The sequence below is a fragment of the Peromyscus leucopus genome, chromosome 22 (genome assembly GCF_004664715.2).
Source record: "Peromyscus leucopus breed LL Stock chromosome 22, UCI_PerLeu_2.1, whole genome shotgun sequence".
Lineage (NCBI taxonomy): Eukaryota > Metazoa > Chordata > Mammalia > Rodentia > Cricetidae > Peromyscus > Peromyscus leucopus.
The window spans coordinates 1,099,728-1,115,484 of record NC_051081.1 but is presented as its reverse complement, the minus strand read 5'-3'; the positions used below and the strand labels follow the sequence as shown (position 1 = coordinate 1,115,484).

The 15,757-nt window shown below is 62.6% G+C and overlaps 2 protein-coding genes across 5 annotated transcripts; both read right to left on the bottom strand.

Moving 5' to 3' along the window:
* Nucleotides 1–2,878: 2,878 nt before the first annotated feature.
* Nucleotides 2,879–13,821, bottom strand: Scamp4 (secretory carrier membrane protein 4). 3 transcript variants are annotated; one of them, XM_028861187.2, is made up of 7 exons: nucleotides 13,771–13,821; nucleotides 7,923–7,970; nucleotides 7,063–7,191; nucleotides 6,777–6,933; nucleotides 6,004–6,105; nucleotides 4,450–4,567; nucleotides 2,879–4,100 (listed from the first exon to the last, which is right to left on the bottom strand). In XM_028861187.2, the coding sequence occupies exons 2-7, from the start codon at nucleotides 7,927–7,929 to the stop codon at nucleotides 3,924–3,926; spliced, it is 690 nt and encodes a 229-aa protein (XP_028717020.1). In that variant the 5' UTR covers nucleotides 7,930–7,970; nucleotides 13,771–13,821; the 3' UTR covers nucleotides 2,879–3,923. The 3 variants fall into 3 exon arrangements, with proteins under 3 accessions (XP_028717020.1, XP_028717021.1, XP_028717022.1); XM_028861188.2 differs by lacking the exon at nucleotides 13,771–13,821 and adding an exon at nucleotides 13,393–13,478 and having other exon boundaries at nucleotides 3,914–4,100; XM_028861189.2 differs by lacking the exon at nucleotides 13,771–13,821 and adding an exon at nucleotides 13,439–13,455 and having other exon boundaries at nucleotides 3,914–4,100.
* Nucleotides 9,099–13,845, bottom strand: Adat3 (adenosine deaminase tRNA specific 3). Of its 2 annotated transcripts, none has more exons than XM_028861184.2 (2): nucleotides 13,771–13,845; nucleotides 9,099–10,449 (listed from the first exon to the last, which is right to left on the bottom strand). In XM_028861184.2, the coding sequence occupies exon 2, from the start codon at nucleotides 10,431–10,433 to the stop codon at nucleotides 9,375–9,377; it is 1,059 nt and encodes a 352-aa protein (XP_028717017.2). In that variant the 5' UTR covers nucleotides 10,434–10,449; nucleotides 13,771–13,845; the 3' UTR covers nucleotides 9,099–9,374. The 2 variants fall into 2 exon arrangements, with proteins under 2 accessions (XP_028717017.2, XP_028717018.1); XM_028861185.2 differs by lacking the exon at nucleotides 13,771–13,845 and adding an exon at nucleotides 13,393–13,473 and having other exon boundaries at nucleotides 9,107–10,449.
* Nucleotides 13,846–15,757: the final 1,912 nt, after the last annotated feature.

Here is a 15,757-nt window from a genome sequence, read left to right as displayed (position 1 = left end):
GACTGCTATTCACAGAGGCTCGATTTCAAATGGCTTCCTCACCCGGAGTGGCAGCGTGCCCAGTGTCGCCTGCCAGGCCTGGTAGTTTCCCTCTGAGAGGACAGGACAGTCTGGGTCATCAAGCAGGAACTGGTCTTGGAAGACACATGCTGTCTTATTGGCATTGCTCCAGGGACTAGAGTCCAAACTAGTCCCCGGGAAGGCGTGTGGTGGGGGCAGGAGGGGCGGCCTGCCTCCGTCCACCTGGTCTCGGATGTGCTGTAGGTGTCTCTCCGGAAGTCTCTGGGCCTCGGCGTCCTGTGTAAAAAGCCGAGTTGGAGATGAGCTGCTGTGGGTTTCCCCTTGATGCCACTGACTAATGTTCTGCTCTATGTCTAGAAAGGAGGCCATCACTGACATGCTGACTAGTGATGCCTGCTCTGTGCGGAGAAGGGAAGAGAGCATCACTAACTGTCTTATTGATGCCTGGCTTGTGCACAGAATGGAGAGAACTATTGGCTGGCAGATTGATTGCTAATGCCTGTCCTGTGCAAAGCATGGAAGGAATCATTCATTCATCAATTGATTGTTGATGTCTCCCCAATGGGTGATTGGTGATGTCTGCATGGAGGGGAAGAGGCAGTATAGTTTTATCTACTTACCATCCTCACAAAAGGTAAACTCTGGCAGGGCAGCCAGCCCCTCCTGCTTCCAGATTCTGACAACAGTGGTTGTATAATTTTTCTCTGTTTCCCCATTTTAAAGCATTCCAGACCTTTCTGAGAATTAGAGGCACAGTCCTAAACAAGAACTCTGGGCAGAAGATTCCAAGTTAGCAGTCAGTGGTGGAACCCTTCCTGGCTTCAGAGATGAGTACGTTCTGTACTGTGTCCCCAGCACCCTCCAGTGCTCGGACACACCTGTCACCCCAGCACTTAGACGGCGAGGCAAGAGGATCGGGAGTGCACGGCCAGCCTTGGGCACACAGTGTTGGAGGCCAGCCTGTGCTACAGGAGACCTTGTTAAAAGAACAAACAAAAAACCTAGAAAAGACGGAAAGAACCAAGTAGAGAATGGGTTACAGCATGTGATGTCGTACTGGAGACAGGGCTCAGTGAGAGGCCAGTGTGGGTGGAGCAAAGAGAGGCCGTGGCCATTGTATTCTGTGAGGACAGCCCTGGAGAGTGGAGGACAATGGGGCCCTCGGTACAAGAAGTCAAGAGTGTGGGGGCTGGAGAGATGGCTCAGCGGTTAGAGCACTGGCTGCTCTTCCAGAGGTCCTGAGTTCAATTCCCAGCAACCACATGGTGGTTCACAACCATCTGTGATGAGATCTGGCGCCCTCTTCTGGCCTGCAGGCAGACATGCAGGCAGAACACTATATACATAATAAATAAATAAATCTTTAAAAAAAAGTCAAGAGTGTCCCCTGGTGGCTGAGGGCGGAATTGCATCATAACTGTATTAGGTTGGGGTTGGGGGTGGACTTCCTAACCATGGGGTCACTGTTCCCGCTCCTGGATGAACTGTCACCCCTACGTGTGGTAGTGAGTTGTGTGTAGACACGAGCTTACAGGGAAAGCAGCAGTCAGCTGGTGCCCTGTGGCAAGGCCCTCACACCAGGGCTGGAACACCAGCCGTCTCCCCTCTGTGGGACAGAACTCTTGCTGACCCCACTGTGGCCACTTTGTAGGGAGTCCAGCCTGCCCTCCACAGTGGCAGGTGCCAACCAGTGACCCTCAGTGTCCTTGGCCTGTAGATACATCACCCCATCTCTCCCTTCATGGCCCTTCCCAAGGCAGGCATCTGTGCTTAGATTTTTTTTTTTTTCAGACAGGGTTTCTCTGTGCAGCCTGCCTGTCCTGGATCTCACTCTGTACACCAGGCTTCCTTGAACTCAGAGATCCACCAGCCTCTGCCTCCCAAGTGCCAGAATTAACGGCAACCACCGCCCAGCTGGATCTCTACATTTATTTATTTATTTGATTTTTCTTTGTATTTTGTGTCTGATTCACTTTAGACAACTTGATAGAATCTCTGCTTCTGTTATTTGTTGCAACCGGCACACTTGGAGTTTCTCTGTGTAGCTTTGCGCCTTTCCTGGAGCTCACTTGTTAGCCCAGGCTGGCCTCGAACTCACAGAGATCCGCCTGCCTCTGCCTCCCAAGTGCTGGGATTAAAGGTGTGCGCCACCAACGCCCGGCTCCAATCTTCACTTTTTAATGACACCGGTCAGTTGGGTGTCTGGGACCTACCCTAAGCAGCTCACTGAGGCCCTTGCAAAGACCCCATTTTCACAGGCATTTTGGAGTTCTGGGGAAAGGACCTTAGAGCAGGGACGCCGTGGACAGACAGAACGCAGACCATGTTGGTCTGTTCTGGGCACATCCTCCCATAGTGCTTTCTTTCCACAGCTCCGGACTCCTGGTCACCTTCTCTAAAGCCTTTTTGAAGCCATGTAGCCCAGGCGGGTCTTGAACTTGTTATGTAGCCCAGGATAACCCTCTTATTTTTGGCATGTAGGTCTCACTTTGTAGACTTAGCTGGCATGCAACTCAGAGGTCCACCTGCTTCTGCTCAGAAACTCAAGTCAACAGCAGGCCATGATGGTGCCTGCCTGTCACCCCAGCCACCCTGAGGCAGAGGCAGGGAGTCCCTGGAGCTCACTGGCCGGCCAGCCTAGAGATCTGTGAGTTTCCGTTCCAACGGGAAACTGTCTCAAAACACAAGATGGAAGCCAATAGAAGGCAACTAGCTGATGCCAATCTCTGGGCTCCACACACACGCATGTGTCATGTGCACACACACACACACACACACACACACACACACACACACACACACGCGTCATGTGCACACAAACAGCACACGTACCCCACAACACAAATACAGGCCCTGCTGCAGAAAAGGGAATTTATTTCCAGAATGTTCTCACATAACAAAACCAACTGTGGCATGTGGGTGCACGGACCCGGGGTGGCAGGGCCGAGCGGCAGGTGTCTTGAGGGCGTGTCCCCTGTGGTGGGCACTGGGCTCCCTCCCCATGCCACTCTAAGATGGAGCTTCAGGGTGCAAGGCTGCTCCCCACACGCCTACAACTCTCTATCCTGGCCCCTCTGGCATCCTGGGCACAGAACAGAGGCCAGGTGCCCAGGCAGTTTGGCAGGACACCGGTCTAGGAGGGGCACGGCCCTGTGGGGAGGCCTGGGGACCGCAGTGACTTGGTCACAAGGAAGAATGTCGAGTCCAGAGTCATCGGGTGCCGTGGACACTCCAGGACTCGGTCTGGCTCTCCTGGTGAGGCCACCGCTGTCCCGAGAAGGCAGAAGGGTGAGGGGAAACGGGTCTCTCTAAGGCACAGATCTGTCCCTGGCTCTGCTCCTGGCAGACCAGGGGCCTCCGGTCCTGGCCAGCCTCTGTGACCAGGGTGTGGCCTGCCGTGCAGTGGAGCTGGTCCCTCTCCTCCCACAGAGAAGCGGGGGAGCCTCCTGGAGCTAGAGCAGCCCCAAGCGAGTGGATCAGGGCCTTCTGTGGGCAGAGGTCCACTCAGGATCCTGGACGGAGGTGGGGACAGCAGGATGTCCCTGCCACTGGGGAAAGGACAGGAAGCTGCAGGACCCTGTCCCCAGAGGAGCACAGGGGTAGACTGGATGGTAGAGCTGAGGACGCAGCCACGACAGCCATGCTCCTGCCTCCACCCACAAGTGCTCTCAGGGGCTCAGCTGTGGGTCTCAGCAACACAACGGACAGGAGCCTGAGAAGGAGGCCACCCTTTGGACAGGCGGGGCGGGCGCCCACAGCCGGCTCTGCTGGAATGGCAGTGGACAGCGGCCGAAAGGCAGTTTGCTGAGGCTCGGGCAGGACACGAACACGGGCCGAGGGCCTCCCGGATCTCGGGGAGATGCTCAGGTTTCAGGACCGAGGGTGGTGGCAGGAGACGGAGCCTAAGGCCACTGGCCTCCGCTGGGGTAGCTGGGGACAGTGGGGTATTCGGGCAGGCTGTTCCCAGAGAAGTTGTTAAACTGGGCCTCCCTCGATGGGGGGTTCCTCCAGGTACCAGTGTTCCACTCCGTCTGGGCCTTCTGGAGGCTTCCACCAGCCCCACGGTAGATCCTATGCACCTGAGGGATCGGGGACAAAACAGAGCAGGGGGTCTGTGCGCCGTCAGGGAAAGGGACCCACGGTGACCCCCGGGTGACCCCGTAGGGCGTCCCTCACTGTGCCGCGGATGCTCCATCTCCTCTGGCGTCGCCACAGCCCTCAGGACACCCCAGCTCGACGCCAGCTTCCCCGGGGCCGTGATGCCCCCCCCCCCCCACTGCGGCATCACTGTGGCGTGTGCCTGCCTCCCCCGGGATCTGAGGGGCGCACGCCTCAGCAGTGCCCAGGAGCCCTCCCCAGACCCTGTGAGGTCCCAGGTGACTGATGTGAGCAGAGGGCGTTTCAGGATGGAGACAGAGCAGGACTCACCCTCACAAGGGCGATGGCCATCATAACAGCAGACAAAGAAAACAAGATGGCCGGGATCAGCATGACCACAGCTGCCCCAACATTGACCCCAAAGAATCCAACAGCTGACAGCCAGCCACTGCAGGGTGAGAGAGAGGGAGGCGAGGTGTGGAAAGGGTTCAGCATACCCACAGAAGGGCCTGCGTGCTGTCCTTCATATGCAAAGAGCTCTGAGAAATCAACAAGGAATAGGTACGTAAGGCCTGACCTCCTTCATATGTACAGAGCTCCAACACATCGTCAAGAGAAAGGTAACTTCAAAGGAGCTGGGCTCAGTTAAGGACCAAAAGGTCAATACAAAATGATCAATACAAAAAGATCAATACAAAATGATGGCCATAAGAAACCGTTCAACAATTTAACAGGCTTCGGTTCATAAAACATACCCAACAGAAAAACACATTTCAAAGAAAGTACCAAGGCAAGGCCTTGCTGCCTCCTCCGGGTCACTATAACATCTTGTTCTCCACGCTACCTTAAATGAACTGAACTCAAGAGCGTAGGTAACACCCTCGGTAGCCCATGCACCCTGAGAATGCCACCTGCCGGTCTGAGTCAGCGCTGGGGCTGGGGCATGGCGGGGATGGGTGGTGACAGCCCGTTCAGAGCTGACAGAGTCCTGCGGCCAGGAGGAAGGAGGAGGGCATGGTTCATGAGGCATGGCGAGGTGAGAGGGTGCCCGAGACCCTGCACGGACCGCAGGGGGACAGAGGGCTGGAGGCCCTCACTGCACCACTGAGCGGGGCCGGGGGCTCGGCCACCGAAGCGGCCATCACGGCGTCGTCGGGGACCGCCCGGGCCTCTGCACTGCCTATGGCTGTGCCGCTCAGTGCTCTTGTGAGACGCGGGGGCGGTGGGGGCAGCTGATTCTGCTGCCGCGTTTGGGAACCCTGTCCCCCTCTGGGCGCCTCCTCCAGCCTTGGCGAGAGGACAGGCCTGGCCGCACTGTGACCTGTCAGGCCCTGGTCGGGGGGAGCCCGCGGAGTCCTCCTTTTTTGGAGGGAAGTGAAGGACGAGGAGTGGCCCTGGAGAAGAGGGAGGTGCTGGGAGGAGGGAGGGGAACTGCGTTCGGGGTGTGGTGAGGGCATCCGCATTTATCCCCGTGCTCAGGAGACAGGCCGGCAGACCTCACAAGTCAAGTACCGAGTGCCAGGACAGCCAAGGTACACAAAAGAGAAATGAGGACCTAGACATGGGAGTGCGTCTGTCCAAGGCAGGCAAGGCAGGCATGGCAGAGGTTCTGTTCAGGGCGGCCTGGGCAGGGCTGCAAGCAGCTTGGCAGCGCCCTCTGCCGGCGGCCCGCGGCACGGCCCTCACCTGTCTGCAGGGCGCCCTCTGCCGGCGGCCCGCGGCACGGCCCTCACCTGTCTGCAGGGCGCCCTCTGCCGGCGGCCCGCGGCACGGCCCTCACCTGTCGGCAGGGCGCCCTCTGCCGATGGCCCGCGGCACGGCCCTCGCCTGTCGGCAGGGCTCCCCGCTGGCCGACCCTCACACACATCCCGGGGCGCTGCTTACCATGCGCCCCAGCCTGAGAAGCCGATGGCCTGGATGGCGGTCAGGACGAACTGCGCTCCGAAGATGAAGAAGAACGCCATGAAGTTAAAGGAGCTGTCGGCTCTGCAAGGCAGACAGTGTGGTGGGAGGGGGCGGTGTCCAGACCCCTCGTCCTTGACAAACTACTGACCGAAATAACCAAGCCCCCGCCGGGCACTCGGCCTGGGCGCTGACCACACAGGCATGGTGCCACTGCCCCAGGGGATGGCTGAGGATGGGTGTCCGTCTACTGGAGTATTACGAGGCCGTGAACAGGAGCAAGGCTCCAACACACCACAGTGGAGGGGCTGTGCTCAGAGAAGCAAACACGGAAAACCACCCAGGGGTGGGACTCGATGGCAGGAAATGTCCAGAACAGACAGATCCAGAGACAGAAGGGGGTCTGTGGAGGCTGGGGAGAGGCTATGGAGACTCTGCTCATGGGACTCCTCAAAAGGCCGAGTGTGGTCCCACAATCCAGAGAGGCTGAGGCGGGGGCACTGTGCCAGACCTCCCCACAGTGACTCCACTCCAAAGCACCCAGGGGCCATGGCTCAGCTGGGACCACGAGCCCAGTGTCTGGCACTCCGGGCTCCATCCCAGCAACCCCGAGACAGCAGCCGCCCGTGACATAACGGCCACGTCAGACAGGCGGATCCCGCCCCCCAGGGATCAGAAAGCTCAGCCTCCGTGGGTCCCACAGCCTGGAGTGGGTCAGAGGTTCTGCGGCCCGACGGCCCCCAGGGCAAGCTTACCGGAAGGCCTTGTACGCAGGCCGGAACCAGCACACGTAACTGCAGGGCGTGAAGAGGAGCAGCCAGAGCATGGCCAGGCCGAAGTTGGCCCCCGCTCCACCCGCAATCCACCAGGCCAGGCAGGCCACCAGGTTCACACCCAGAGTGGCACAGTAGACTGGAGGGGCAGGTGGGAGAAGAGGGGGGGTCACCAAGGACCTCTGCGGCCAGGGGCTCCCCCACCAGCCTCGTGCAGGCCCGGGCCTCACGCCCTCGGCGGGGACCCCACCCGCTCCGCAAGGCTCACACATCCACAGCCGGTAGATCCTCTTCACCAGCACCTGGTGCTCGGCGGGGATCTCGTCGGCGAAGTCCTGGTAGAAGCAGGGCTTCAGCGGCACGAAGCGGGGCAGGGGCGGGAAGTTGTTCTCCTTTCCTGCAGGGGGGAGACCCGGCTGCGGCTGCGGCCAAGCCTGCAGGAGCACCTCCCTCCCTCCGCCTCAGCCCCCCCTGAGCCGCCAGAGCCAGAGAGGACGCATCCCCGGCGGGAGCAGCCCTACCCGCGGGTGCAGCCAGTCACACCCCAGTGTTAACGAGGCCACTGGACGCAGACCCGTGCACCCCAGTGTTAACGAGGCCACTGGACGCAGACCCGTGCACCCCAGTGTTAACGAGGCCACTGGACACAGACCCGTGCACCCCAGTGTTAACGAGGCCACTGGACGCAGACCTGTGCACCCCAGTGTTAACGAGGCCACTGGACGCAGACCCGTGCACCCCAGTGTTAACGAGGCCACTGGACACAGACCCGTGCACCCCAGTGTTAACGAGGCCACTGGAGTGGCCAGTCAGCACACAGACCCTGGGGTCAGCAATCAGAGTCCTGGGGTTGTCAGGCCAAGGAGGGCAGAGAAAAGGACGGTGGCCAGAGGCCCCTCCATAGCCCCGGGGTCCCCTGCACACCCCGCCACGCTGTCCACTTCAAACCTCCCTTCGTCTGCAAACGGGAAGACCCTGGTGGCTCCTTGGTGGCCTGTCTATGCCGCACTGTGGCACCCAAGGTGTTACAAGGGCAGAAGCTGGGGAGTCCACTCTGCAGCCACGGCTTAGGAGTCAGGGGCTTCGGTGGGAGTCGGGGACACCGCCCGGGAAACAGGGCAGACTCACCTGCCATTTCTGTCCCGGCTCACCTGGCACCCCGGCAGAAGGGCCCACCTAAAAGGAGACTAGAATCAGGGCCTCGCCAGGCGCCGGCCTGGAAGCCCCGAGGCCAGGCCACCGCTGCTGGCTGCTGGCTCAGCGGGTGCTGGCCCGGATATGGGGCCGCCTCACGTCACTTCCCCACAGAGCAGTCTGGAAGGGGACGGGTCAAGTCACCAGCTGATTCTACCCACAGCCCTGGAGGCAGGATGTCCCCGGCTCTCGGTGTCCTCCCAACGCTGACCCGACTGTGGCCCCACAGCTCACTACTGCTGACCTCTCAGGGCTCCATCCCACCACATCACCCAGAGCAGGGCTCACCGCCATGTGACAGCCCCAGGGTCCCACCGGCTAGGGGTGTGGCACTCACCCATGGGGGCTCGGAGCGACCCCGGCACAGCCCAGAGGCACCTAGAGTCACTTTTCAGAGTAGCTCTGCTCCTAAGTGCCACCCTCAGGACAGGGCCGGGTGAAGCCCCCATGGGGCTTCAGTGAGAAGGTTGCAGGGACACCCCAGGCAGGCCCTGCTCGATCAACCAGGTGCCACTGACTGGACACAGTCCCACCGAGTCTCGAGACGGGCCACCTCACTGCCCTGCCTCCACCCCTGGCACCTGGGGAGCCAGCCCACTGAAACATGGCTTCCCAAGAGGAGGAGGATGGAAGGCCGACGAGAAGATGCAGGCCTCTGCTCTAGGCTGGGCACACCCCTTTGTCCACATCTGCCCAGCCACTCCTCGGCTGTCCGCCCGGCTGAGGCCAGCAGGCGCACACCAGCCCCATGACCCCTCAGACTGGACAGCAGGGCCGGGTCTCCTAAGGGCACACTGCCATGGAACAGGCACCCCACTACATCCGAGGCCTATCACCCCACCGCACTCTGATCCTTCTGAAGCCCCCAGCCTTCCCACCAACAGCCTGTGGGTGAACCGACCCCAGGCCAACAGGTGTCCAGACATACTTGGAACCTTCCAGACTCCGTAGACAGGAAGGGTGCCTCCTGGGATGTTGCTACCCCAGAAGCACCCAGAGCCGGCTGCGCCCATCGGGACTGCTGCCTTCCCCTTCACAACCCACAGACTGGCACGGATGCCCACCCCAGCCTGGCACCTCGGTGCAAACGGGAACTTGGTTTGAGGCGCTTTATTTTCACACACGATGGCTGCCCCGAGCCTGGAGGACCGGGGACTGAAAGAAAGACAGCCACTGGGCTTGTAGGCAGAGCTGAGTCCCACGGCTGCCGCGGCCGGCAGAGGAGGCCGCTGTCTCGGGCGGGGCTGAGGGCGCCCCGCGTGCTGACCCAGGTGGTCAGTGTCCTTAGACACCGAGGGTGGGGCCCCCAGGGTCCAGGGCCACGGCGCTGCGGGGGCTGCGGGCCGGCCAGGAGCAGAGAGCAGTCTGAAGTGGAGGTCACCAGGCCTAGGGGTCGGGGTCCAGCCGGCAGCACTGGTCCTCGAGGATGCCGCGGAACACCTGGAAGCGGTGGTTGAGGTCTGGCCGCGCGTGGACACGGAAGCGCGTGCCCAGGGCGCCGTCGGGCGAGGGCGCCCCGTAGAAGACGCGCTGGATGCGGGCGTGGACGAGGGCCATGGCGCACATGACGCAGGGCTCGCGGGTCACGTACAGGTCGTAGCCGGTGCACACGTAGGGCAGGCCGTCCTCGTTCCCATCCAGCTTGCGCACGCTGCCGGCACGCGCGCCCTGGGCGGCCGCGGCCGGGGCGAAGGAGCAGGCCGGGTGGCCTCTGAGGTCCCAGGCGCCACGGCCCTGGCCCTGGGCCACCAGGTCGATGCACACCATGACGGCGTGCAGCAGGGGCCGGGCCAGGCCGCTGCAGTCGTGGCCTGTGGCCAGCACGCGGTCCGAGGCGGGGTCCACCACCACGGCGCCCACGGCCCGCAGGCCCTGGGCAGCTGCCCTCCGGGCGGCGCCCACGGCCTCCTCCATGTGGCTCTGCATGGCCGCTCGCGCCTGCGCAGAGAAGAGCTGCCCGGCCAGCGCGCTGGTCACCTGCTTGTCCTCGTGGAAGGACGTGGGCCAGTGCGCCCGCGCCTCCTCGAACTGGCTCCGGGTGAGCGGCGGCCGGGCGGGCACGGGCACCAGGAACGGGGTGCCCAGGCCACGCGGGTCCACGGCCGGCCTGGGGAGGAGCTCGGCCAGCGAGCGCGGGCCCGCCGAGGGCCCCGCCAGGCACAGCAGCAGGTCCGATGCGTGGGCGCCGGCGGCGGCGCTGCGGCTGGGGCGCACCCGCTTGAGGTGGGGCTGGGCAGGAAGCGGGTGGACGGCGGACACCTCCCGCAGGAGGCGGGAGGTCTGGCGCTTGTCCAGGACGGGCGCGGCGTAGGCCAGCACCAGCTCCACGGCCCCCGACTGCTGCTCGGACAGGACGGGCAGGGCCTGCCAGGGCGCCGGCTCTCGCTCCTCTCTTCCAGCCTTGGCGGGCTCAGGCTGCTCGGCGAGGCCCGCGGAGGGCTCCATCCTCGGCGGGGCTCCACTGTGGAAGACAGAGATGGGACTGGAGTGTCATCCGTCGGCTTCAGTGGGTCGGGGTCTGTCCTGGGGTGCGGGGGTCCTGCGAGGCCCCGGAACGACGACTCCGGAGCGCCAGGTCGAGTCCGCTGACTCCGGGGGGCTCCTGAGGGCTCTACCGAGTCCGCCCGCGCCCCCGACGCCGTGTGGAGACAGGCAGTCATCACTGTCAAATCGCAGACCCACCCCACAGCATGTACAGCGCCCCCCACCCCCCTGTTACCAGCTGCCACCGCGCCCGGGGGGGTCAGGCCAACCTGGGCTACATAAAACTTTGTCTCTGACAAAAAACAAACAATAAACAAAAAACCATGAAAGACACAACCCAGTCCTTGGCCCCTAAACAAACCTATGGTCACCCACAGCTGCTCCTCTATCTGCCTCCAGAGGTCACAGGTCTGGCCCCGGCTGCTGATACGCTCGGCCTACAGTCAGGAGACAGAATTCTTCCCGCAGTGTGCGGGGTGGACCTGCCGTGTGCAGGCCATGTGAGACCTGCAGAGGATGCAGCCACAGCACATGCAGCCCCTGGCTATGGCCCCAGGGCTGACGGGCAATATCCCTCCAAGCTGCTAAATGTCCCCTTTTCTACACAGTGACGGGGTGGGGTGCAGGGCCACCCCCAGAAAAGCATAAACCTCACAACACACCTGACCCCATGGCCTCTAGGGGACATGCCCACCTTGGTCAACTGAGGGGTCAAAGACCAGAGCCAGACATACACCCAGTGGCACTTGTGGCGCAGAGGCAGGAGGATGGCTGTGAGCTGGAGGCCGGCCAGCCAGAGCTACAGGGCCAGACCCCTCCTCAATCTTCTGTATCCCCAGGAAAAGGCAGCAGACCTAAGATGCACCCCAAGAATACAGACCCTGCCAAACAAGGCAGGCATGTGGCCATGACCCATTCATTCCACTCTGGACTCGGGCTCTGGGGTATGGCTGGCCTAAGGCGCCCCACCTCCTGCTGCAGTGGGCTAGCCTGGGGACCTGCCGATCCATGGCACCTGAGCTTTGCTGTGCCAGCACCTCACTAAAGCCTGAGCCGACACCACTGCCACCTGTGACACACAGGAGCAAAGCCGGGCTCGGGAGGCTGCCGGGAGAGGCTGCGGGAGGGGATCCTCTGGCCCTCAGACACTGCTTCTCACTGCTCTGGAGTCACAGCTGGCCAGGGCAAGATGGCAGGGGCCAGACCCCAGGAGGACGGCAGCTCACAGCAGGACATGGACGGACACACACACACCACACACACACACATACCACACACACCACCTGCCACCCACCCAGTTCTCTGCTTCTGAACCCACTCGCCATCCCCACGTCCTCAAATCATGCCTCTCCTGAGTCGCCACCTCCCGGGCCCACCGTGCCCGGCTGACTGACCGCAACCTATGGGCAGTGATTAGGCACCACATTCCTCACGAGGGCTCAGGACAACCATCAGGGCACCCCCAGGGCGGGGGCTGGGGCTCAACAGTGGCAGGAGCTTGCCTGCCACACTCGACCCTGAGTTCCCTACCGAGCACCAAACCAACCAACCAGAAAGAGAGGGGGGAGGGAGGGGGGAGAGGGGGAGAGGGGAGGGAGAGAGGGGGGAGAGAGGGGGGAGGGAGAGGGGGGGGAGAGGGGAAGAGGGAGGGGGGGGGGGGGGGGGGGGGGGGGGGGGGGGGGGGGGGGGGGGGGGGGGGGGGGGGGGGGGGGGGGGGGGGGGGGGGGGGGGGGGGGGGGGGGGGGGGGGGGGGGGGGGGGGGGGGGGGGGGGGGGGGGGGGGGGGGGGGGGGGGGGGGGGGGGGGGGGGGAGGGGAGGGAGAGAGGGGGAGAGGGGAGAGGGGGAGCAGCAGGGCTGTCTGTAACAGGTGTGTTGGCATTACCTGGCATCACACCCGCACCTTGCCTCCCCTGCTGGTCCACCGGCCGCGGGAACCCTCTATGCAATGACTGATGCGCCCACCCGGACTGCCCTGGCTAACACTGCATGGCTCCAAGGGCTCCTGAGAACTACAGGTGCCCCTCAGAGCCCTGAGACTAGGAGAGAACGGTGCCAGGCATGTCTGGGAGCCTGGTGTTAGTTACCATGGCTGCCCCTGCACAAGCCCCATGGCAGGCAGAGCCCATGAGGGGCCGTGGTGACATCTGGCCTCCCCAGGGCACATACCCCGCCTACAGCCCCCGCCAACGGCCGGGGCCACAAAGCACCACTGTCTCCAGGGCCGAAGACACAGCCCTGCTTGTCCCCTCAAGACTACAAAACAAAGGACATAGGAAAAAGGGCTGCTTGGGGACAGGACCCCTGGGGAGAGGGTTAGAAGCCACAGGATGGTAGCCAAGGCTGTGGCCACCCTTCCGCTTCTGAGAGCCGTTCTGCCTGTTTGCTTTCTTGTTTTGTTTTGAGACAAGGCTTCCCTGTGTAGCCCGGGCTAGCCTAGAGCTCACCATGCACGTCAGGCCAGCTTCCCGTCACTGCACCCACAGAAGGTGACAGGCGAGCGCTGCGGGTCAGCACGGGAGCAGGGGTCCTGCCCCACGAGCCCCAGACCCGTGGCCGCGGTTAGGAAGTCTCTCCGCGGAGATCAGCACAGCACGCCGGGGAACTGCAGGACCCTGGGCCCGGGGCCACAGACACGGGGCGCACACGCCCCGCACCCGGCACTCGATGCGCACGATGCTGAGGTCCGGGGCGGTAGGAGCCACACAGCAAAACCTCCCAAAATTAAAATCAACAAGGGCAGGGGCCGAGCGCCGCGGGGCAGAGCCTGCCTCGGTGCGGGGCCTGGAACCGAGGGCGGGGACGCCGATCTGCAGCACACCGCCCTCCCCGAACGACCCAAGTCCAGGATTCGACCCCGGGCGCCACCGAAGCACCCCAAGAATTCCCATAGGGCAGCACAGCTTAAGGGGAAACCGCACACCTGCCGTCACGAGGGTGAAGCCACAACCCCGAGGCAGGGGACTAACCGCGATGACCCGGAACAGGTAACCGGAAGCAACGGGAAATCACGGCGTTTCCGGAATGAGAAGTAGGGGTGCAACGCGTGCGCAGCAAACGGACGGGGGAAGGGCGCGGTGGGCACCAGGCCCTCTGTGCGCACGCGTGCTAGCCAGGGCCGCTCGCGCACGAGCACGCCCCCCCCCCGCCTCCCGGGGCGCGCGCGCCGCTCCCCGAGCCCCGGTGGGCGGCCCCGGCAAGGCCTCCTGTCCCCGTCCACCGCCCGGGCCACGTCGCCATCCCCGCTGCCGGTGGCGGACCCGGAACGGCGGGAGCCGAGCCCCTTACGGCGGCTGCTCACCTGAGGGACGCCCGCGAGAGCGCCACGCTTCGCCAAGTCCTAGCAACGCGGCCGCCCCGCCTACTGCCGCGGGGCACGACGGGAGCGTAGTTCCGGGGGCGGGGCCTGCCCCAGGCGGAGACGGAGACTTGACTACAATTCCCATAAGGCCGCGCGCGTGCCGGTCGCCTTAGGGAATCTGGGCGGCTTTTTTCTTTTTGCTTGTGTGCTGCGGTAGGGGGAGCTCTGTGTTGCGGGCTCGAGACCCGCGGGTGGGTGGCCGACACCCGGACCCTGCTTGACGTTTTGAGATATCCACAGAGAGGAGGCTTGAGGGGGAAGTGGGGGCCATCCAGAGTCACGCGGAGAGCATCTGCCCTCAGACGGCTTTGGAAGGTGGCCGCGGTCCGAGGTTCTGGGTCCACTCGGGCCCTCATGTCCCTCATCTGTACAGTGGGTGAAGCAAGGGTGCGGACTCTGAAATGCAAACTGGGGCTCAGGCTGGAGCACAGTTTGTGGAGTGATTGCCTAGCGTCCAGGGTACCTTGCCTTCCATCCTCTGGCGCACGCGCGTCATCCCAGCACGCCGGGGTTTGAAACAGAGGTCAAGGTGGGGGGGCGGGCGGTGGGCTTTAATCCCAGCCCTCAGGAAGCAGAGGCAGGCAGAGACCCTGGCTCGGACAACGAGGTTCGGGATGCACACGAACGGAGATCACTTGCTGGCTAGCTGTGAGGCCCTGGGTTCAGTCTCTCGCAATGCATCAAACAAAACATTAGAGTGACGCGTCGGGGCTGGAGAGATGGCTCAGCGGTTAGAGCACGAGCTGCGCCTTCAGAGGTCCAGAGTTCAATTCCCAGCACCCACTTGGTGGCTCGCAACCATCTGTGATGGGACCTGGCGCCCTCTTCTGGATGTGGCCTACGGTAATGCAGACAGGCAGCCCTGCAGGTCACCTGCAGGAGCTTGCTTCCCCCTCTGTCTGTCTGTCTGTCTGTCTCTCCCCTCTCTTTCTGGTTGATTGGTTTGGTGCTTGGTAGGGAACTCAGGGTCGAGTGGCAGGCAAGCTCCTGCCACTGTTGAGCCCCAGCCCCCTCCCTGGGGGTGCCCTGATGGTTGTTCTGAGCCCTGGTGAGGAATGTGGTGCCTAATCACTGCCCATAGGTTGCAGTCAGTCAGCCGGGCCCAGTGGGCCCGGGAGGTGGCGACTCAGGAGAGGCCATGACTTGAGGACGTGGGGATGGGGAGTGGGTTCAGAAGCAGAGAACTGGGTGGCAGGTGGTGTGTGTGGTGTGTGTGGTGTGTGTGGTGTGTGTGTGTGTGTGTTGTTTTTTTTTGTGTGTGTGGTGTGGTGTCTGTGTGTGTGGTGTGGGTGTGGTGTGTGTGTGGGGGGGGGGGGGTGGGTGTGTGTGTGTATGTGTGTGTGTGTGTCCCCGTCCGTCCATGTCCTGCTGTGAGCTGCCCTCCTCCTGGGGTCTGGCCCCTGCCATCTTGCCCTGGCCAGCTGTGACTCCAGAGCAGTGAGAAGCAGTGTCTGAGGGCCAGAGGATCCCCTCACCAGAGCCATAAATAAGGTGAAGCCGAGCGTGGGGTGTCCTGTCAGCACATCAGCGTGAACAAGCTGAGCCATGAGAACCACAAGTTCCACCCCAGGCTGAACTGTGTGACACGCCTTTAATCCCCACACGCGGAGGCAGAGGCAGGCGGATTCCAGGACAATCTAGACTACATAATGAGACCATGTCTTGAAAAAAAAAACCTTTTTAAAGGTGAAATAAAATTAATAAATAGAAGGACTGGAGAAACGGTTTTTAACTGGTTGTCTGGACAACAACTCTTTCTATGGGACCAGGGTCCCTGAGACTCTCCAGGACCATTCTCCCCAGCGATCCGGACGTCTCATGGGGACCGCATGGAGCGGCCATGATGAACCACAGACCGCCTGGCCCAGCAGTGACCGGCCAGGGAGGTGGGAACTGGCGCCAGAGAGCCTGGACCAGCCACGTCCCA